The sequence below is a fragment of the Chlamydotis macqueenii genome, chromosome 3 (assembly GCF_036417535.1).
Source record: "Chlamydotis macqueenii isolate bChlMac1 chromosome 3, bChlMac1.mat, whole genome shotgun sequence".
NCBI lineage: Eukaryota > Metazoa > Chordata > Aves > Otidiformes > Otididae > Chlamydotis > Chlamydotis macqueenii.
The window spans coordinates 8228419-8250894 of record NC_141558.1 but is presented as its reverse complement, the minus strand read 5'-3'; the positions used below and the strand labels follow the sequence as shown (position 1 = coordinate 8250894).

The window sequence follows — 22476 nt, the reverse complement described above, 5'->3', positions numbered from 1 at the left end:
CACTGGTGTCCTCCCTTGTGGACTTTGGCTGAGATTGGGGATTTGGCTAAATCTGCCCAAAAACTCTGTTAGTATGGTGCCAGTTTGGTGCATCCTTGGTTGTTTTTCTTGTCTCTCTCCAGTGAGCTCCAGCACTCTGTTGAGCTGAGCCCAGAGGCACACAGGACATCTCAAGAGAGCAGAGGATTTTACCCACTCCTTGCCTTCAGTCTAAAGTTGAAGCTAAAAAGAGACAGTACTACTTCAGAGAGTGCTCCAGCCCCGATGCTGTGCTGAACGTAGCCATGGTGGTTGCATCAGCATCCAGCTCCTGGCGTGGAAACCTCTGAGCCCAGCAGATTTCTTCAATACCCCATGCTTGAATTATATAGGGAGCTGAAGCTGGAACCAGATCCCTTGGCAGGACAAGTCATGCTCTGTTACCCCCCTTCCACACTCAGCTCAGAGCATCTGTGTGCTTTGGAGGGCTTCATGACGTGACAACATGGGGTTTGGGCAGTGGTTGCCTCATTTGGGAATTTCCAATGTCGCTGCAGTGATAAATGTCCAAATGACATTAACAGCAGGACATTGGGCACCCAAATAGCTTTATTTTTAGCTGAGCATGAGCCGACAGTGTGCCCGGGTGGCCAAGAAGGCCAACGGCATCCTGGCTTGCATCAAAAACAGTGTTACTAGCAGGAACAGGGAGGTAATTGTCCCCCTGTACTCGGCACTGGTGAGGCCGCACCTCAAGTACTGTGTTCAGTTTTGGGCCCCTCACTGCAAGAAAGACATTGAGGCCCTGGAACGCGTTCAGAGGAGGGCTACGAAGCTGGTGAGGGGTCTGGAGCACAGGCCTTATGAGGAGCGGCTGAGGGAGCTGGGATTGTTCAGTCTGGAGAAGAGGAGGCTCAGGGGAGACCTTATAGCTCTCTATAATTTCCTGAAGGGAGGTTGTAGTGAGCTAGGGGTCGGCCTTTTCTCTCGTGTAGACAGTGATAGAACTAGAGGCAATGGTTTCAAGCTGCGCCAGGGGAGATTCAGGCTGGACATTAGGAAATATTGCTTCTTGGAAAGGGTAGTCGGGCACTGGAATGCACTGCCTGGGAGGTGGTGGAGTCACCGACCATGGGGGTGTTCAAGAAACGTTTGGATGTTGTGTTGAGGGATATGATTTAGCTGAGAAGTATTGGTGATGGTTGGACTGGATGATCTTTTAGGTCTTTTCCAATCTTGATAATTCTGTGATTCTGTGATTAGCAAAAATGTGTTTTCCTGCAGGCTCTGAGGTACGTAAGCCATGAGCGTGTTTGCGTGCATTTAAATGGGAGCTCTGCTCTCCCTGCCTGAGGGCTTTTTCTGCCTTTGGTCCTTATTCTCTCCATCCATTCATCAGCTGGAGAGGAGGGATAACAACAGGTTTTGACCTCAGAAGATTTTGTCGTGGTTAAGCAGATATCAGTGGTGTTTGGATATCATAGCACTGGAGCGAAGTAAGCAGTAGGAACCCAATGGCACAAAGGAGGAAGCTGTGCAATATGCAGGTGTATTTTTTGTTTCTCTTTGGCTCCTACCCATACCGTGTTTCTCTTAAACTCTAAGTGTGTTTTTGTGCTGTTGATGTTGCATGTGTGCATTTCCCAGGGGAAATCTTAGACCTGACTGTGACGCCAGCAGTGCATCTCTCGTGTGAGCGGTACTGCAGGCTCCCGTGGCACTGCCCGCGTGTCCTAGCAAGGGATGCTCTAGCGTTGACTGTCCATGGATACGGCAATCACCGTCGCAGTATCTAGGGCTGGATTTGGCTTTCCATTCAGCCAACGGATGACGTTTCCAAAAAGAAACTTCTACAAAACGAGGAGTCTCTGGGAGATAATTAGGTGGTTGTATAAATAATGAGTGAGGGCCAGATATTATCTGCTAGCTCTGTAGTCACATCCGTGGAGAGAAGAGATGAGCTTTCTTCGGGGGCAGGAGAGTTCTCTCAGCTCAATTAAATGGACATACAGTACCAGCCTGACACCGAGTGTTTGTTCCCAGAGAAGCCTGTTAAAGGGAAATACAGTTAATGTAGCATACAGCCTGTATTTAGACCTCCCACTTGGATTATGAAAAATGTTAAAGCTGGAAAAAAAAAAAAAACAACCCACTCATTATTTGAGGTTTGAAACCTGACTGGCTCCTGCGCGCTCTCTGCGGCAGGGCGCACCTTTTCCGCTGCCCGATTAGCTCCTTGTTATCTTATTGCAAATGCCTGGCTTCGCTATTCCTGCACTTTATTTTAACAGCCTTTTGCTGTGTGCAATTGAGTATACTGTAATCTTCTTATCAAATACTAAAGCTCTTTAGTGATGCCATTTTGAAACGTACTTCAGGTTTTAAATTGCAAATTCTTCGCTGGCTGGAAGGTCTCTTCTCAGTTTAGGTAGTGGCTGAGAAAATATATGTGTGTGTGTGGCTGTATTTAAATGCTTGAAAAACATACTGTTGTGTTTTCTGGTGATGTACAATTGTGGGTTTCCCTCTAGAACACTGGAAAGGGAGGATATGGATTGCAAAGCTGGTACCTGCCCTCCTGGGTGCTTTTGAGGTGCTTTTCCTGTGGTTTTCTGGGTTGCATTTAGAACTTCCAAAGACAAAGATAAATTCTCCCTGAACAAGAGCAAGGGTTTTCGTTATGAGTTTTATTATCTAAGTGAAAGAACAAGGCTGATCTAGTTTTGAGTATGGAACTGAAAATCACAGCTCATATATTCTGGTCTCACATGCATCAGTAACTTGTGGTGTGACTTGAAACAAAATCACTTAACCTGCGAGTCTGTTTCCCTACCTGTAAAATGGGGTTGAGAGCAACAGAGATACCGTGAGCATTAAATATTTTATGTTTGTAAAGTGCTTTGAAGATGAAGAGTGCCACATAAATGCTTATCATTGTATTCAAATACAAGGAACTGGATAACCTTGTGTAGGAAAATTTTGCTAGAAACTGTAACTTTGGGAGTGAAGACCAAAGCGGGAGAAGAAAGGACATCTTGCGAAGTTGTGTATTAAGTTTTGAATGAAATGCACTGGAGAGTCTGTCTCTAAAGAATTAGCAAAGCAGTCTTCGGGACCATTGAAAATAACCTTTGGAAAATCATTGGATTCAATAAATACACAAAGTTGAACTTTTCTGCTAATAAAGAAAAAAAATAAAGGAAACTTCTAAACAAATTACTCTGTTTAATGTGGCCACAGTAATCAAGCATGTAATGGGGCCATTATGTGAATGCTGGGAAATAAGACATCTAGTTATAGACAGGCATTATTTTGGATTGTATGTCTAGTCCATCCTCAGTGGATGTTATTACTTACCTAGAAGGTCAAAGAAATAGAAAGGATATGTACTTTATTCGGGAAAGCAATTGGTAGAGTACTCCATCTGTGAAGATCATTCCAAGCAGCTCATACACTTACATCAGCTTAGAAATTATTTACAAGTGGGTAGGCAAAAATATAAGGATAAAATGCTCAGAGCAAAATTTTGTAAGAAACAAAATAAAGCTTATGTCTTCAAAGCAAGTAATAAAGCAAAAACCCAGCCTTCGTAATAATGTTGAAGGTCTTCACCATGGTGTCTCTCATAAATACACTAAAATATTGGAGATACAGAAATATTCAGTTCTTTCATTCAGTCCTTTCTGCACCTCCTCCTCACTATGACAGAGAATGAGTGTGTGAACTGCCTTAGGAGACTGTGGAAGAAAAAAAAAGTTACTTTTTGCTGCAGGATTTTGCTCACTGTGGGGGATTGGCTGTGGCCAGCATCCAGACACCCACCCAGCAACTATCTCAATGCCCCTCCTCAACAGAACGGGAAGAGAAAATAAGATGAAAAAGCTCATGGGTCAAGACAGGGACAGGGAGATATAAAATAGAATCATTAAGGTTGGAAAAAACCTCTGAGATCATCAAGTCCAACTGTCAACCCAACACCACCATGCCTACTGAACCATGTCCTGAAGTGCCACGTCTACACATTTTTTGAACACCTCCGTCACAGGCAAAACAGACTCAACATGGGGAAAATCAGTTTATTGCCAATTAAAATAGAGTTGGATGGTGAGAAACAAAGTGAAAAGTTAAAACAACTTCCCCCAGCCTCCCTGACTTCCGAGGTTCAACTTCACTCCTTCATTGCCAACTCTCCCAAACCCGTCCCTCCCCAATGGGAGGATGGAGAATGGATGTTGTGGTCAGTCCATAACAGCTCCTCGTTGCCGTTCCTTCCTCCTCGTGCTTATTCTCTGCTCCAGAATGGGTCCCTCCCATGGGATACAGTCCTTCATGAGCTGCTCCAAAGATGGTCCGTTCCTTGGGCTGCAGTCCTTCAGGATCGGCCTGTTCCAGTGTGAGTCCTCCACAAGCTACAGCTCCTGCCAGGAGCCTGCTCCAGCACGGGTTCCTCTCTGCGAGGAGAGGACCATGAGGTCCTCCATGGCCTGCGGTGTGAATATCTGCTTCCACTGTGGTCCTCTCCATGGGCAAATCCCAGCACCTGGAGCACCTTCCCCCCTCCTCCATCTCAGTGTTGGCAGGGCTGTTTCTCACCCTTCTTTCCTCATTCCTCACTGCCTGTGCAGTGTTCTTGCCCTTTCTTAGAAATGTTTCACAGAGGCACCACCGGTTTGGCTGACGGGCTCGGCTGTGCCCTGTGGTGGGGCCATCATGGCAGCGGCCGGAACCGGCTGTGAGCGGCACAGGGCAGCCGCTGGCCTCCTTCCACAGACACCACCCCCCGCAGCCTCCCTGGTTTGGACAAACTACGAGGAAGAAAGATGTTGGTGAGAGATGTTAGATCATTGCAATAATCAAGAATTTGACTTCTCTTTTTTTTTTTTTTTTTTTCAGAGGAACTGTTCAGGTGTTTATGGGCAAGCTTAGAGAGATATTATAATTTTCTGTGTGAGTTACCTATCTCTGTCACGCAGGCAGGTTGCTGGATGAGATGGGAGGGCTGTGCTCTTCACAGGGTCAGAGCAGAGTGATCAGAACAGCCTCCTGTGCTTTTTGGCCTTAAAACCCTATAAATTCATAAGACTAACAGGAATGGAGCAGTGATTCACCCACACGACAATCAAGGTGTCACAGCAAATCAAGAGTTTCCACTACTTCTCTGAGATGGGGATTCAGAGAAAATGTTGATGGTAATTAAAAGAATTGCTCATACAAGGCTGCGAAACTCCAGTGTGCCTCGTAAGATATGTGTCTTATCTCCAAGCTATTTATGGCTCCGTCGTGGGTCGTACGTGCCTGCACCCAGAGCTGTGGAGCAGGACGTGGCTTCCCGGTGTGCTCCTGGTGCCTCGTGTCGCGTGGGGCTCCATTTTGTGGACAAACTGATTAGATAAGCTGCAACTACATCGATGTAGGATGTATATATACTTCTCGTAAGAGCTGTAAGGTTTACGCGTAAGGAATAACTCCGCTCAAAGTGACGAGTCTCTCTAATATATTCATTTATGTCTCCTTGCCACGTTTCAGATCTCCCTGAAAACAAACTCCTCAGTAAGTTTTGTAGCAGCAATAAAATAATTTGCTTCAATGTCTTGCTATTAGATGTCACAACATACTTTTGGTTTTCCTCCTCGTGTTTGTGGGGAAGTGGCAATGTGAGGAAAGATTAATCAATCAGGGAAATGATCTGTTATTTCCCTTCTCTTTTCATCTCCCCAGAAAAACCTGATGGGCTGTGATGCGAAGTGTGTCTAAGCAGTGCGTATAATGTGTGCGATTACTGCATGCTCAGCAGCCAAATGCAAACATTGCAGAGTAGAAACACAAGGTTTTGTCTAAAAATAAACAAAAAGGAAACAGAAATCTGTACTTCAGATTCTACACACAAGCTGTTCAAACAGGCAGATCTTAATAGTAGATTTAAACGTGTCAACAGCAATGGCCTTGTTTTTTTGCATGGTTAAAACTTGTCAGCAAATTCAGTCTTTTGAGTGATAATAACACTAAAAGACTTACAACAGGTTGTCCTCGGGGTATTGCAAAAAAAGAAAAAAACCTTACAGGAACAACAAGTATCTGTTGACCTGGGGTCGGCATGGGAATCTCAGGTCAGAGTTGTAGGCTGTGAAGCTTCTTGAGGAAAGAGCAAAATCCATGAAATCTTTGCATTGCTTAACCATGCAGCGAAAGGTCAGAAGGGAGCAGACCTCTTCAGATTATATTTAGTAACTATGAAGATTTTGCTTGTAGTACTCACTTTGCACCACATCTTATTTTGCACACCCTTCTCCCTGCTCCTCTGAAAAATTTCCTCCGATCTAATCTGAAAGTAATCACATGGTGTGCGCAATTTTTCCATTTTTCAGCAAACCAGACAAAATTACTGCAAAAAAAGCAAAAAAAAAAGAAATTGTTTTGCTCCACATATGTTTATTGACAGATGGGCCAGGCCAGATCCGTATTGGAAGATGCAGGGATGGGATGGTAGAGAATAAGTATGCGATGCTTCCAAATACTAAACTATCCTCTGATGCACTCCTGTAAATTGAAGTGACTGCTTTTGCTGTTGGCTTTACATACATTTTTTGCTGGTGTTGACATCTGCTGGATAAATTTGCTACTGGCAGGAGGAATACGCTCTGTTTCAAAGAACAGGAGAGTGCCGTTCCCTGTCTCTCGGGAAGATCCCACTGCACAGCTCTGTCTTGCAGAGTCACATACCCTCACTGCTTCCTTTTTTGCTGTTTTCTTTTTGTTGTGTTCTGTTTCCAAAATTGTCCTGTCAACAAAAATTGAATTTAAAGATAGTAAATTGCACGCGTGTTTGGGCAACGGCCTGATGAAACAGCCGCAGTCTGTCTTTCTTAGAGTTGAATTTTTCTGTTTTGCCCCGGGCAGTAAAGGGAAATTAGTTTATTAATTTCACTTCGGTCACTGGTGAATATCATCCCCCTTCACAAAAATAACACTTTAATTCTGCTTGATTTGAAATAATTGACCGATCAGGAATGAGGCATGTGAAGGGAGCTACCAAGACTGAATTACACCGTGGGCCTGGAAGATCAATTGTTTGGGAGGAGAGCTGAGACGCCGCAGCCTTATATTACACCTGCCTGTTTATTACACTTGGCCTGAGGGGAAGGCAATGCACCATTCTGATCTGTTGCCTCAGAGAAGCACGGATGTAAAATGAATGCAAAATAAGGGAACAGCAAGGGTTTTTTTTTACGTTAATACATTTTATATTGATATTGAGGACATTTGAGTAAACTGAGCTTCTAGTTTATAAAAGAGCATGTGTGTTTTTCCTTCTTTCTATACCAATATTCTTTCCTAAATGCAGTTTAATTTTTTAGTTTCTCAATAATGCTTGTAGTGATTGGTAGCAGTAGCACAAATACTTAGTAAAATTAGTCCCACTGGAAGATTACTCAGATGCTATAGCTCTTCTTCTTACTCCTCCTTCCTCCGCTCTTTCTGCCTGTTTTAATGATTTCATTTTAAGAAAAACGACCCAAGGTGTAACAGAGAGGAAAAAAATAAAAGTCACAAGAAAAAAATCAACTGATGGGCTTAAAATTTGGCAAATCCATGGAGCAGAAGCGGGGCCAGATGTTTGCTATACAGGCATTTGGCATGTGTATGAGCATCTCGCTACAAGACTGCATGTAGAGTTTTTGACAGCTTTGGTGGAACGAAAATGAATTATTGTTATTCAGGATAAAATGCAAACATTATGGCCAGCGTTTGCAAATCTAGGAGTTTTAAAGTTATATTCTTCACTAGATTCTTGGTATTTTAAAACCCATATTTAAGTAGGTGCTTACCAAACATGATTTGACTTCTCTCTCTAATTTTTAAAGGTTCTACATTGCCTAACGTATCTTGAGAGGGACATGGTGAGTGGTTCATGCTTTTGAGAAATGAGCTGATTATTATTTGATCATGTTATTTCTAAAGCAGCTAATTAAAAGCTTCAGACCTCTGGCCTAGAAAAGGTAGGTTGCTGATTTACTGCATTCGGCAAACAGTCTTCATCTGACAGTTGAAAAGATAAAACATGAGTCGCTGGTGGCAATTTTAAGTGAGAAGCAAGAAAAGGTGGTGGAGGAAATAGTAACAGAAATAGCTTTTAAGAGGCAGAGGAGCAAGCTGGCAAGCCGTTAACTTGGATACTGGGCATGGTATTAATTTGTTAGGATGGTGGCACTGTCCCTCTTAGTTCTTGAAGCATTGCCTTTCAAAACAAAACAAAAATAGCAAGTGGATGTAAGTGATGCTTCGTCTATTGAACCAACTGAAAATGAAATTAATCAGTTTTATGAAACATGGTTAGGCCACACAGAGGTGATGAGCCCTGACTGCAGATGGACACGTAACATGGGCTCTGGCCAACTTCAGTGACATGAACTGGGAAGGGAACATTGAGATTTGAAAGCCCAGAGTGTCTGCCAGGTGAGCTGGAAGTCCAGCATTTCCAGCCAGGAGAAGTGGTGCCTGCTACTGATGTGTTGGTACTGATGGTACCGGTGCCGTGAACCAAACAAATGTCTCATGGAAGTATGCAGAGAAACTCCCCTCTCCAGGCCCTTCACAACCTCCAGAAGTGTGACATATGTGGCTTCTTAAATGAAGAGTAAGGTAGCTTTTGAGGACGTATGCCTGGATGTTAGCAACAGTCCCGCGTTTAAGGCAGCAGAAATTGGAAAACCTGTAGTTACTCCCCTTGGTGTAGGGATCTTACATAATCTCTGGAAATTCAATTTCTTATTGCAGTATTGGTGTAACCGCGCTTTCCTGCCTCAGCGTGACGGGAACCGTGTTAAAACCTTGAATGCAGTTGAGTGCGTGTCAGTATGGACTGTGCTCGTCTTATGTTCAGTAGATTTAATATTTCTTATTTGTTTCTGAGGCATTTTGCATCTAATAAGGTCTTTTTATATACCAGATGCTTAGTGATTGTTTCCTGCTGTAAGTGTACGTGTGGTCTTGATTTGGGGGAGTGATATATGTCTCTTTTTAACAAAATGTGTGTCAGAAAACTCTGTGTGGTCAGAGGGCATCAATCTTAGAAGAGAAAATTTACTACTTCCCTTGATGCTAGATGAAGCTTTTAAAGTGTGAACAATGACAGGGGTAGGATGACCCAAAAATATCCTCTAAGAGGGCAGTTTGAAGTACAGTTTCTTTATTATACAGTTTTGCAGCAATATAGGTGATCCAGAGAGTTTATGCTGTAAAATACGCTGCATTTAACCCTTTCCTTGGCAGAGAACTTTCTCCTCTAACAGTTTTGAGTGATTGATCCGTCTTCCCCAAGGGCCAGAAAATTGAGAATGGCAGCAAATCAAAGGGAATTTCTGCTGCCACGTCCAAATGTAATTTGAAGACCTAGTCCCCTCCTCCTTCCCCCCTAAGAAACCAGCCCCAAAAGAGCCAAGATCCTGTTAATTAAATTTTGTGAGATTTAATTTGTGACATTTGGCAACACTGACAGTAGCTTATTCTACATTTCTGCTTTATTAACTATGAAGTCTTAGGCAAGATTAGGTATGTCAGGTGCTGGCAGCCACTTAATGCATTTTGAGAAGATGGCCCATTTCCCCAGAAGAAATCTAGTTGTGTCCCTGTTGCCCCTCCTCTACCTCTCCCCAATGGACACCTTTGGACCCTGGCCACCAGCTGGCATTCAGCCAGCCGCTGTGCTGGGAGTCGGGATGCTGGCCACCGGCTCTGCCATGTGAGTCTCTCCACACAAACCCTCCACGAACTGGCCTTTAACATAGCAGCTTTTGGCATTTGGTTTTCTTTTGTTTGCTTTTCATGCTAATGAGATAATTTAATTAGGGAAGTCAATGTTTTGGGCAGTGTTTTGCAAGCAGGAGTGTTACAGAGGAACACTATGTTTTTCTCTCTCCCCGTTTTTAACAAGGCTGGATTCCAGACAGTGCTGGCTACCCGGACTCTGTAGAGGCATCCAAGAAAGTTTTTATGCCTTTGTGTAAAGTTCTGGTGGATTTTCATTTAGAAAACTGCTGTGCAAAATTTCAGTCATGTTGCTGCAGAAGGACCTTGGAAAGCCCAAGAATTTGCAGCAAAGGGCAGCTAGAATTGATTTTTGGGAGTGGAGGGTGGTGAGGGTTGCCTTTGGCTCTGAGCTTTCAGGTGGGTGGTTTGCAACAAGCTGAGGGGGAGAACCAGGTCAAGTGGGAGATCTTTTCGATAAAAGCCTGAAGAGAGAGGAATGGAGTTAGGCATTTTCTCCAGATACGTATCCCAAACCAGTATATTTTGACATATATTCTATCAGTTTATAATTGACCATAATTTTGTCTGGGGATGTGGATGAAGACCTTTCAAAATAGTCCAAGACACATGAATGATGGGGGTCTTCCCCAGAAGGAACCCCCTGTGCCTCGTATAAATCCTATAACTTTGTGTGTGTCCAAATTTGGCGTGCAGCAGGGTTCAGGATGAGAATGGTCTTCCATCTTCTGTTCTAGCGGTGTGAGCAGTAGGACCACAGATGCCTCTCATCCTCTGTGAATTTTTCTGCCCCTACCAGTGTCTATGATCAGTGAGCTGTAGGTGTGTTATCTACTCCACTCAGGTTGGAAAGGCATTAGCATTTGAAAGCAAGTGACAAAATACAAAAAACGATCATATTGAAGATAAATTTCCAAGAAGCTTAGTAAGGAAACATACACATACAGATATTTCGTAACCCCTTATTTAGGAAGATCGTATTTTCCCAATTGGAGAGAAGGAAACCAGACTGGTAACGTGTGGTTTCACTCCCGTTGTGGCTGGTTGGTTTGTTTGTTTTTTTTTTTTTTTTTTCATTTGGTTAGTCTAGTATGTCATTTTACTTACGTAAAGAGAAGATTTCTATGTCCTCAAATGCTCAGAAATAATAAGTGTACACGCTTTTCTGTGATATTTTGAGGCAAAAAAGGAAGTCTTATTTGTTCTTCTTGCATAGTGAACTCTATCCTGAGAAGACACTGTTGTGTTGCTGCTCTGATTTTTTTTTGTGTGTCCCAAAGCATTGCCTCCTCCAGCATACATTTTGAAAATTAAATCCTATATAATCTCTTAAATCTACTGCTCCTTTATCACTCACAGGGTTAGGATTTGAGCTTTTTTTCTTCTTTTTTTTTTTTTTTTGGAAGATCTGATTGTATCAAAGCAGCTCAAGTCTCTCTGCCTTGTCTTGGATTTTACATTGGATTTTACAAGAGCTTTACAACTGTTTACAAGACTAAATCAGGGGTTTACAAAAGTAGACTTTGCTTGATAATAAAGTTGTTTCCTTGCCCCTCAAATATTTCTGGGTCTTATCTTTCTACACAGCTGCTTGTAGTTCAGCTTTACAGAATCTCTTGATTGGATTCCTACTGCCTTTGTCTAACAAAGAAGTCTTTCAATGAAGTCACTCAAATGGAAAAAAAGAAGTTAAGTAAAAATTGTGAAAATGGATTAGTCAGATCCATGTGGGCTTATAACAGTGATTCCATATGTGTCTAAGAAAGTCTTTGTAGGTTATAAATAATGTTGAACTCGAATAAAACATTTTGTTTGTCGCACTTCTGAAACAAAGAGGAGCTCCTGAAGCTGCCAAGTATGCGGCTGTGCCTGTTTGGTTTGGAAGGTTTTCTCAAAGACACGTTTACGTGTGTGCAATATGTGTGTCTGTATGGCCATACTATGGACTTATATCCTGAATTTATGGTAACGTTGATACAGTTCAATGTGATTTTGGTGCCATATGCATAAATTATCTCATCCTGTGCCTCGGGAAGAGGTTGTTGTGTCGGTATGCTCTGATAAAGCTGCATCCAGTAACATTTTCCCTGCAGCGTATATCTGAAATCGTTCACGCTTAGGTACTTAGACAACTTCTTCTTTATCGGTTGCAGTTCTTCATGCTGGATCTGATTACGGCAAATCTCTCTCTTCTTTCTCATCTTTTCTTTTTGCGTGGATCTCATAAAATACTTAGACTTTACACGCACTTAACTGCTTTTGAAGCTCTCTAATAGGCTATTTAATCCGTGCTTCCGTTCATCCAGTCTGAAAAAACATAATGCTATTTAACTGCTTATTTTAATGTTTCAGACTCTTTCTTTCTTCTTTTCTCCCATTTCTCTAGTGATTGTGTATCTACTTCCATTGCTCTGTCTCCCAACCTCTCTTGCCTATCATATTTCTCTAATGTTATTATTTAAAAGGTAAATTTAGAAACAAATGCTTACCCAGGAAAAATTTAAATTAAAAACTTGACCTTTATTTTTTAAGTCACTTAATGAAGTTGACTAATAGTCTAAGAAATCTGATTCTCTAGCTTGAGACTGGCTGAAAGCCTGCTTTTCCCTGTATTTATATCTGTGAGGACCGGCGTTTTAAGGAGACCTTGGCTAGACAAGCATGGAGAGCAGGGAAAAAGCCGCTCTGAGGCTGGAGCTGGCCTGTCATTCAGCAGAACGTGAATAGGAAACATTTTTTTTTCTGCAGAACAGTGAGTGCTTTGGGCTTGGGGGAAGAAGGGCTGTGTTTAAATGTATCGAGCATAAAATGAAATGTTAATCACTTAAGTTTAATAAATCTGCAGCAATGATCTGTTTGAACCTGGTAAGAGGCCTGTAGTTAGCACGCCGCTATCTCAAATGCCTCTGGTCTTTCCCTTGCCTCTGTGTATGTGTGTGGAAGCTGTGGAAACAAGGAAAAAATGAGCTCGCGAAAAAGAGATGTGGGGAAAAATGCGTACCAGGAGGAAGGTGGTTTTAAACTAAGAAGGTAGGAGGATTTCCAAATGGCCAAAGTGTTTTGGGTAAATTTGGAGGCTGGATGTAGTCATCTGCGTAGGTGCTCCACATTTTAGTCCCAAAGATGCTCATGTTTTGCAGAAAATCTTTCTCAAATTTTATTGTTGAGCAAGCTGTTTATACAAGACATTTCTAAGACTCCTGGTCATAGAAAAAGTTATTTTCTCTGGCAGGGGTACTCTCACATTTTACTTTCCCTCAAGAGTGACAGATTTAAAGAATTTTCTTTTTGTGGTCTTTCTCACCTGCTGTGTTGCATATTTTGGCCTTGAAGGGCTAGGAGAGATCATAGAACCATGGAATAGTTAGGGTTGGAAGGGACCTTTAAAGGCCATCCAGTCCACCCCCCCTGCAAGGAACAGGGACATCTCCAACCAGATCAGGTTGCTCAGAGCCCCGGCCAACCTGCCCTGGAATGTTTCCAGGGATGGGGCATCCACCACCTCTCTGGGCAACTTGGGACAGTCTTCTACCACCTTCACTGGAATTTTTTTTTCCTTATGTCCAGTCTGAATCTGCTTCCTTCTGTTTTAAAATCATTACCCCTTGTCCTATCACAACAGGCCCTGCTGAAGAGTTTCTCCCCATCTTTCCTGTAGGCCCCCTTGAGGTACTGGAAGATTGCTACAAGGTCTCCCTGGAGAGCGCTGTCTGTGTTTTGGCATGGTTCTTGCAACGCATACACAGCGATGCAGTCTTTGGGAACTGAGATAGGCATTTTGTTTGCTTTCCCATATCACTAAATCTCGTTTCAGATTTGTCATGGGATTTTTATTTTCCTCTGGTTGCTCCATCTCTCTTCTTTAGCTTATAGCCTTTTCCACAGCTCTCCCTTAATACCAATTTGATCTCCTTTTTGCTTTGAATTTATCAGTTCCTCCAGTAACAGCTATGGGTTTCTCTCTCTTTAGTAGGGTGGGCTTTTTTGCCTCTAAGAGAGTTTTTGTTCCTTTTGGCTGCACAATAAAATCCTTTGATTCTATGTGACAAACAGGAACACACGTTTCCTTTCTAGTCAAGATTAAAGACACTCGGCTACTCCAGTGATTACATCTTGAGTAGAGAGTGGGGGAAGGCCTGTCTCATTGACTTTACCACCTTCACAAGATAGTATGTCAGCTGAATTAGCTGTACCGAGTGATTTTCAGCAGTAACAGCATGCAGTATGCCTCCTCGTAGACTTCTATTCTAGATACGGAAATCTTACGCTCTTTCTGTTGCCAGCTATGTCTGCATTGTGATTTTATAGCTCTGATGTTGGGTAGACGTATCTGAGATAGCTTTAAGCTTATCTGCTCAAGAATTGACTTCTGAATGTGGTGGCGGGGAGCTTCATGCTTGCTGAAAAATTGGCCCCAAAACTGAGGCTGAGAGATCTATAATTAGCCAAGGCTTATCCGGGGCAGTGACTTCAGTGCAGACAGCGCTGCGAGCTCCCGAAGTCTGAAAAATGAGGTAAAACCTTTCTCTTCCTTAGTGTTCTTTAGAGGGACCTAAAGCTACATAGGAGAAAAATGCATGTGTATGAATGTTGAGGAAAGCTTCATTTAAAAAGGGAAAACATATGAATTATTTGTAGCTATTGATATTGTTATTTGTAAGTATTAGGTATTGATCTTCTCCTTCTCCCTGTCTCCCCAACAGAAAGGGGTTTATTTTTGTTTATTCTTAAGAAAAAAAAAATCCAAGAGAGTCCATGTCTAGAAAATTGAAGCCTAAAATTGAGTATTTTGGAGCTGGTAATGACTGGGTTGGGATAAAAATGCCCACACATCTTTGATGACGGTGCTGTTAGTGTGTGGTTTCCCCTGGCCTCCGTCACTGCTGTTTCTCAAGATGGTTCCTGCTGCCCTGTGTCAAGTTCTGTGCAGAGGAATGTGATGACTGTACTTGGCTCGGGATACACTTTGTTGGAGAAGTTTTTCTTGTGCGTGTGAAATATGTTTGAGGCATTATGATTATGATCCTTGACAAAAATAGTCTAGACAAAGCATAAACTCTGCATCCAAAAATATATTTAAAAATTAGCTAGCCTGTTCACAAACCATTTCTTACCTCACCCAGCAGCTATTTATATGAGAACATTTTATATTGTTTCTAATTTTAAACAATTAATAGCAAGCACTAGCACTTGAATACTCATTTATTAGTTATCCCCTCTGTTTTTTCTGCACATCTTCTTGCTGTCAGGTATCTTTGTACCCAGCCAACTATGACACGTTGAAACAAGCAGTGTGTTATTTAATGCAGTGCGTAGAAAAAAAAATGCGATGTTCAGCCCTGGCTTTTAATTTTTATTGGAAATATCATGAAATACGGTAGCCGGGCAAAGAAGTGAATTTGCTTGTGAAGAGAGTGGTGGGTTTCAAGAAAACTTCTTAATGTGTGGCTTAGTCACAGGCTTTTTTCCCGCTTGTTATTGACGTAATTGCCTGTCAGTCTCATCTGATAGTAGAATTGCTGGGGGCATGGTGTCTTGGATCGCGTGGCAAAAACTGCTAGCTATTGACTTGTGTGCATGTGCGCCTCTGCTCTCCGCTGAATTAAATGTCAGATATACTCAAGTGTGTGGGTGGGTGGGGGAGATGCGATTTGGTTCTCTCCAGTTGCCTTGTCAAGAAGGACGCTAATACAGCTAATGGAGATCCTCGAGCTCGGAAGGAGAGGGGCATTCACTTGACAGCCACCATCCAAACAGTCAGAAAAGATAGCTTCATACAGCGGTGGAGACCGTGCAGATTTAAAAAGAAACTTTTTCAAAGGCAAGGAGTAATAAAGGATGTTTTGAAATTGTAGCGTGCAGTTTACAGGCTCCCTTTTTGCCTAGCTTTGCAAAAGGTTGCTAAAACAAAAGGAAGCAGGTTTACACCTGTGGAATTTCTAACCTTTAAAGACACTCTCTTTAGGTACTGATTTTATTCTGAGATGGTTGCCACTAGAGGAAAAACTTGCTTTCTTCACCTCTCCTAAAAAAAAAAAAATAATTCTATTTTCACTGCAGCGACTCTCACAGCACTTGTGTCGCTGGATTTTGTGGTGTTCAGTGTATAGCTGTCATTTCTGTGTGGTCCTCTGGAATATATGAAATCAGCTTTCTGAATTAAAGTATCAGATGGCCACAAAAATACAAGAAAGAAGAATCTAAGTAAATATCAGTGAATCATCAACCCTCAAATCATCAAGTCGAATCTTGAATCGAATCCTACCCGAATAAAAACAGGTAGCTCTGTTGGGTTAAGAGGAACGTTAATTTTGTGGTCAACATCTGCGCCACCACTGTGTGGTCCCCAGTGCACACTCTCGCAGGAGGAGATACTCCTGCAGAGGGGACGCATGGTAATCGCATACGCGGCTTTTTGGGAGATTTGGTTCAGCTTTTTGTTGAAGATAATGATTGTGGGGGGGAATTTTGGGGTTTTTCAATACATGTTTATATTACTGGGTTTTTAACAGAGGAAGAGTTTGCTTTGTCTCAAGCTCTCTGGTGAACCAGGTGAACCTTTAATTATTCAGTCATAATAGTCAGTTTTGTTTGCTTTGTAAAAAAATTTCTACCAGGTGAATAACTAACGTTGTTGAAAGGAGCACTGTTTTATACCAATTCTAAGTTATATCTCTCTTAGGTAGTTTCTTATCTTTAAGTTTCTGTGTGAGCTTGCTTCCAGCTCCCTCCTCAGCCATTATAAGCAGATGTTTTTACTGTCCATTTTTGTATCTAAGAATTTGTGAAACAAAATTGCTTCAACTGACCTGATGTTATTATTCTCAAGAGCTTACTGGGTCGTATGATGAAAATAAAACAAATCAGATGCTGCGGTGACCTATATGCTCATTATTTATTTATGAAATAAATATATTTAGCATTTATTTATACTGTTCTTCAATTCCAAATGCTGTAAACTTTCACTTACTCTGAACTCTGCTGGAAAAATAACATTATTGCCACCATTCTGCAGGTTAGGAGACCTTGTCAGGAAGACTAAAGTAACTGCTCTAGGCTACGTAACGTATAATTATCCGAACTAGGATAAGATGTTGGGAGTCTCAGCTCCCAGCATTGTGTTCAGACGTCTTGCTCCTGGCAGATAAAACCTATGGATAACACAGACTGAGGAGTCGAGTAATGATAGGGATGGGTTGATCACATAGAGAGAATAGGTCATTTGATCATCGTAGGTATATTGAGTGTTTTAAGCCTAGCCAGAAGCCCAGAGGAGATGGGACATGTTAGCCTGACCTGAAGGGCAGCCATGCTGCGAAGAGCTCAGGCATCACAGGGTGAGGCATTCCTGTAGGAGCTTCCAGTGAAGAGGTCTAGCAAAAAGGAGAGAAAGGGGCCGTGTAGAGCAATAGTTGACTTTGAAAATAGTAACTGATAGATTTAGCAGGTAGATTTCTGTCCCTCTGATCTTTAGGATTAACATTTGGTCACATATCAGGTGCAGAAAAGAGCTCCAGAAATGTTCTGAAGGGTGCTGAGAAAACTGCAAGATGGAGCTGTTGGAAACATTTTCCTGCTATCAGACCTGAATGATGATTTTCTTCTAACTTGGCTTTTCATGACTTGTGTGCTGTTGCTTGTTGTTCTGCTGGAGAGTTTGGGTGAATTGTGTTTCCTCAGGTCTGAGCGACTGGTCTGTCCACTGAGTGCTTGTAGTTGTCCAAACTCTCTCATTTGTGTTCTAGATTTAACATTTATTACAACACCACTCTTTTCCTCATGATATTTAGCTGGGAAAAGGGGAGAAACAGTGCTCTGCTAAAGCAGAGGAGGCATGGCAGGGACTTGCTCTGGTGATCATAGAGTACAGTCGCTGTGCTGGGACCTTATTGCTGACACCTCTTTGGTTTTAACCTTTCAGGCAAGCTCTCGAGTTCCCTTTGAGAAGACGCTGCCCTCCATCGAGATGTCACGGCACCACAGCCGGTTTGAAAGAGATTATCGGGCTGGGTGGGATCGTCGGGATTGGAGCTCCAACGGCAATCACGTCGGCAGCACCAACTGCAGCAACGCCGTGAGCACCAACAGCAACAACCGCCCCGGGCTGCTGCCCTTGCCCATTGTCCCGTCCCGGCTCCCCACCCCAGCCACCGCTGCTTGCACCACCGTCAACAGCGATGTGATCACGAGCCTGGTGGCCAACTCATCTCCAGCTTCAACTACCAAAGTAAGAATTTAGCTTTTTTTCCTAGAGTTGAAGGAATGTTAGAGATGGAGTTTCATCTGTCCCTTTCCAAAGCCTGTGTTCATGGTACAGCCAAGGCGAGGAAAAAAAAAAATTTATGGGCAGTCTTATATCTTTTTTGTGCTTTTGTGTGTTGTGCATACACTAGAGTAGGTCTTCTTTGCTCCAGGACTGAGAGTTCCCATGTTCCTGAGAGGCCCAGGCAGAGCAACTACTTCTTTCCCTTCAGCGCTGCCTACGTTTGGGCTTTCTGTTGCTTTCCCTGGAACGTGTGGTTCCCACTTTTGCTTTTGGGAATGCTTTTCTTGTCTGTTGACCAAGGCAGAGCTGTGGTTGACAACAAGTGGATGTGGTTTTCATCCAGAACGAGTGGAAAGTGACTAAAGGGCATAATTTTGGCTGAGTGGTGTTTTTTCTTCTCTGTAGTTGGTACTTTCCTAAAAGGTTCTCAAAGCCTCGTTCTCAGTGCAGGCTGGAACGTAACAGTGGCACTGCTCTAACCAGGCTCCCTTGTTTCTGCAGAAATGCACACTAAGAAGTAAGAAAATGCTAAGCAGCAAAGAGTTGAAATCACCAGCAAACCATTGGGCTTTTTTGTTCTAATATATAATTGGAGGGAAGAGGGTCACTTTTCCTTTTTTAAAAAACATTTAGCTCTTTTAAATCTGCAAAGTACAAGTTGTTATTCCAGTAGAAAGTTGGGGTTTCTTCCTGCATGCAAATTCAGGTAGAACAGCTGGGGAACAGAAAATGCTGGCAAATTGTAAAGGTGACCACAGCATTAGCAAAGTGAGCCAGAAGCACTGCTGAGTTTCTTTTTATGATATTTAACATTTTCTTTCAACTTGGTTTCATTTTAATAACTGCAAGTGCCAAATACAGCAGACGCAGACAGAGGGAAAGGAGACAATAAAGTTATTTAAAGTAAGCCAAGAGCAAGCTGAAATTTTACTGCAGTACCATTATTATATTGATTTTTTTTTTTTCACGCTGTAGAAAAACAAGGTCAATGCTGCAGAAGGAAACATTAGGCCGAAGTTTACATTGTGATTGGTTTTTAGAATTTTCTGTAGTATCTTCGAATTATTTTCATTTGAAAAAAGCCAGTCGTATTCTGATCAAAACATATTTAGAGTTCTCCAGATGCTATCCACAGATAGATGCATTTCAATCATGCTTTGTCTGGAGAAGATTGAGGCAATTTTGGAGCCAAAGCAGTCATTTCATTTATCATGACCTTTGTTCCTGGGTCTGCTTAGAGTCCAGTGATTGTCTGGAGCTGATCAGCCCTTCTCCCAGATGTTCAAAACCATTTTGAAGCGTAGCAGTGCCAGTAAACCATGTTGTTTATTGGAGGAGAGGAGGCAGGAACAGCAAGTTGAATGCCTTTTGATCATATGCTTAATGTGAACTGTCTTCTAAATTGCCTTATTGGACAATTTTCTGATGACTTTCATTACTAAGAATGTTTTGGCATAGATAGATGAGAAGCAATAAATAGACAGGAATGGAGGTAACATGGGACACTTTTTATTCTGAGAACTGTTAATCAGCTATGTAATCTCCCGTAAAATAAATGTATAAGAATGTATAGCCTTTACCCCAGCCCCTGCTGCCCAGAACCAGCTAAGCAGCTCTAAAAATTCAAAATTGTTTGTGCTAAAGAGGAAAAAACTTGGAAAAAAAGTAAGGTAGGTAGGATGAACAGAGATGTAAGAATATGGTGCCTAGCAAGCTTCCAACTAATGATGTGGAACGGTGTCAAAAAAAACCATCAGGTGCTCATACATACTCATGTTCACCCTGCCTGACTCCGTCTCTCTCCTTCACACGCAGCAGATTTACACTTGTGGTTAGCAGTGTACTCAGCCAGTGCCTTTCCCTGTAGAATCCAGCTAATGGTAGGCATAAAAAAATAAATCCATATAATGAGGAAATCTCAAGTCAGGAGAATAGCGCCATTGCTTGGTTTATTTTAAAAAACAGGGATGTGCCGAGTTGCCTTGAGCTGTGGAGAGTTCACAGCCCTCTGCAGCCTTTTTGTGAGTGTGTTTGTGGGGTACCAGCTCACGCGGGGCAGGTGTCGTCTTAAGCTGAACTTCTTAGTCCTGTTTTGTGGTCAGAGCCGGGATATTTGATAATTTAGTTGCCCTTCTGCAGTCTGAACCTTCCCCAGCATTATGGCAGATGTCATGAAACTCAGTGGCAAGGGTGTGACTCGCACTAGAGATGACATGGTGAATAAAGAATCATGGTGTTAGGGAGCAAGAAGGCTGAGAACCTGGTTCTCCTTGTCTTGTTGTCTAAGGATATGGGAACAGCCAGTGATGTTCCTCCAGGCTGAGGACAGAAAGGACTGTGTGTCATCTGGTTGCCAGTTTTGACTTTAGCATATCTTCCTGAGTTGGCTTGAAGGTCTGAAAGCATAGAGGCCAACCATCCATCTCCCTTCATTTTGTGTTCCTACTAATTAATTACCCTCCTAGTTAAAAGTTTTTTTCTTTTTTTTTTTTTTTAAAAAAAAACACATTTAGTCTGTCTTCAAACTTTTGGTCCTTAGTTCCTCCAGTTTCCAGCTGTTTACCAGTTTTAGTACCCTCCAAATAACTATCTGTCTTGTGCATTCTCTCCATTCTTCGTTTGCCTTTGAAAATAGGGTGACTAAAACCATATACATCCTTTCAGCATCAGACTCATCATTCCCTTCCATGGTGATAAAGCTGCTCCCTTCCTCTGTTCTCGTGTCTGCACAGCTAATAAGTGCTCCACATTTTTTAGCCAAATTGCTAAGTCAGTAGTTATTAAAAATACATACACCTGCCGTTGTCCTCCATCGCGTGTTATCAAACAGAGTCATAATCTTGTCAAAGACTGAAATGAAGTCTGTTTGACAAGATATTAGGGTGAGGGGTAATGGTTTTAAAATAGAGGGAGGTTGATTTGGATTAGATATTAGGAAATTTTTTTTTACAATGAGGGTGGTGTAACACTGAAACAGGTTGCCCAGGGAGGTGGTGGATGCCCCATCCCTGGAAACATTCCAGGCCAGGTTGGATGGGCCTCTGAACAACCTGATCTGGTTGGAGATGTCCCTGCTCCTTGCAGGGGGGTTGGACTAGATGACCTTTAAAAGTCCCTTCCAACCCAAACCGTCTATGATTCTATATGTCTTCTGGATACCTGTATTGGCAGATGTTGGTCGTCTTCCTGTCCTGCAGCTCCCAGTGAACTGAATCTTAAAGTTATAAATTCAAAATGGAGAAAAAAAAATTCTTTTCTCTCTGACATGTAACTGGACTGTGAAACTTCTGTGTTGGTGATGGAGTTGGTCAGGGAATTCATAGATCAATGGTTTTAAGGACCACTAGACTATCTAATCTGGATGAACTATTTGGTATTTAAATTATTATGTAAATCTAAGATTAAAGACTTCACCCTGAGTTATGTGATATAAACGGAAAAAGCATTGGAAGGGAGAGAAAAAATTGATCAAATTACTGTTAGAGGGAGGTGAAATCATCGTCAGAGGGAAGCTTAAGTTATATAACACCAAATATGAGGGAGTTGGGTTTGGTCTGTGTTTTCATGCTTCTGGAAGAGCTTTTTACGTCTTTTTGTGGAGGGCTTTAGAAGAGTTTTATTACTAATTATTAATGTGTAGGAGAACTTTAGAACTAATTATACTTTGCAGACCTTTGAAATTTATTCTTAAAGCACACCTGTAACCTTCTTACCACAGATGCTTTGGTACAAATCACACTTAGTGGATCTGCCACATTTAAGTGGTTAGGGGTGTTTGGTCTGAATTACTTAAAGAAAAAAACTGTGTTTTCCTGAGCTTTATTTTTTGCTGAACAAAATGACGATAATACTTTGCGCTGCTGTAACCCATTTCATCAGAGGCTGCCAGAAGAAATCAGAAAAACTATTTAAACCTCAACAACAAGGACATGGACCAGCTGAAGTGGGTCCAGAGGAGGCCACAAAGATGATCAGAAGGCTGGAGCACCTTTCCTATGAGGACAGGCTGAGAGAGTTGGGGCTGTTCAGCCTGGAGAAGAGATGGCTCCAGGGAGACCTGATAGTGGTCTTCCAGTAACTCAAGGGGGCCTATAGGAAAGACGAGTACAGACTCTTCAGTAGGGCCTGTTGTGACAGGACGAGGGGTAATGGTTTCAAAATAGAGGGAGGAAGATTTAGGTTAGATGTTAGGAAGAAATTTTTTACACTCAGGGTTGTAGGACACTGGAACAGGTTGCCCAGAGAGGTGGTGGATGCCCCATCCCTGGAAACATTCAAGACCAGGTTGGATGAGGCTCTGAGCAACCTGATCTGATTGGAGATGTCCCTGCTCCTTGCAGGGGGGTTGGACTGGATGGCCTTTGAAGGCCCCTTCCAACCCTAATGATTTTATGATTCTATGATTCTTACTTGTAATAAATAGTTTAATGTCGCACTCCCAGTCTACTGACAGGGAAACTGAGGCA

General features: G+C 42.3%; 1 protein-coding gene across 5 annotated transcripts in view; it reads left to right on the top strand.

Annotated features, from left to right (window-relative positions):
- Window positions 1–22476, top strand: part of KLHL29 (kelch like family member 29) — a 401554-nt gene that overhangs the window by 132157 nt on the left and 246921 nt on the right. For all 5 annotated transcript variants that reach the window (XM_086744242.1, XM_086744243.1, XM_086744245.1 and 2 more), the window contains one exon: window positions 17666–17971. In XM_086744242.1, coding sequence (XP_086600368.1) covers window positions 17711–17971 — 261 coding nt within the window. In that variant the 5' untranslated portion in view covers window positions 17666–17710. The remainder of the gene's footprint in view (window positions 1–17665; window positions 17972–22476) is intronic.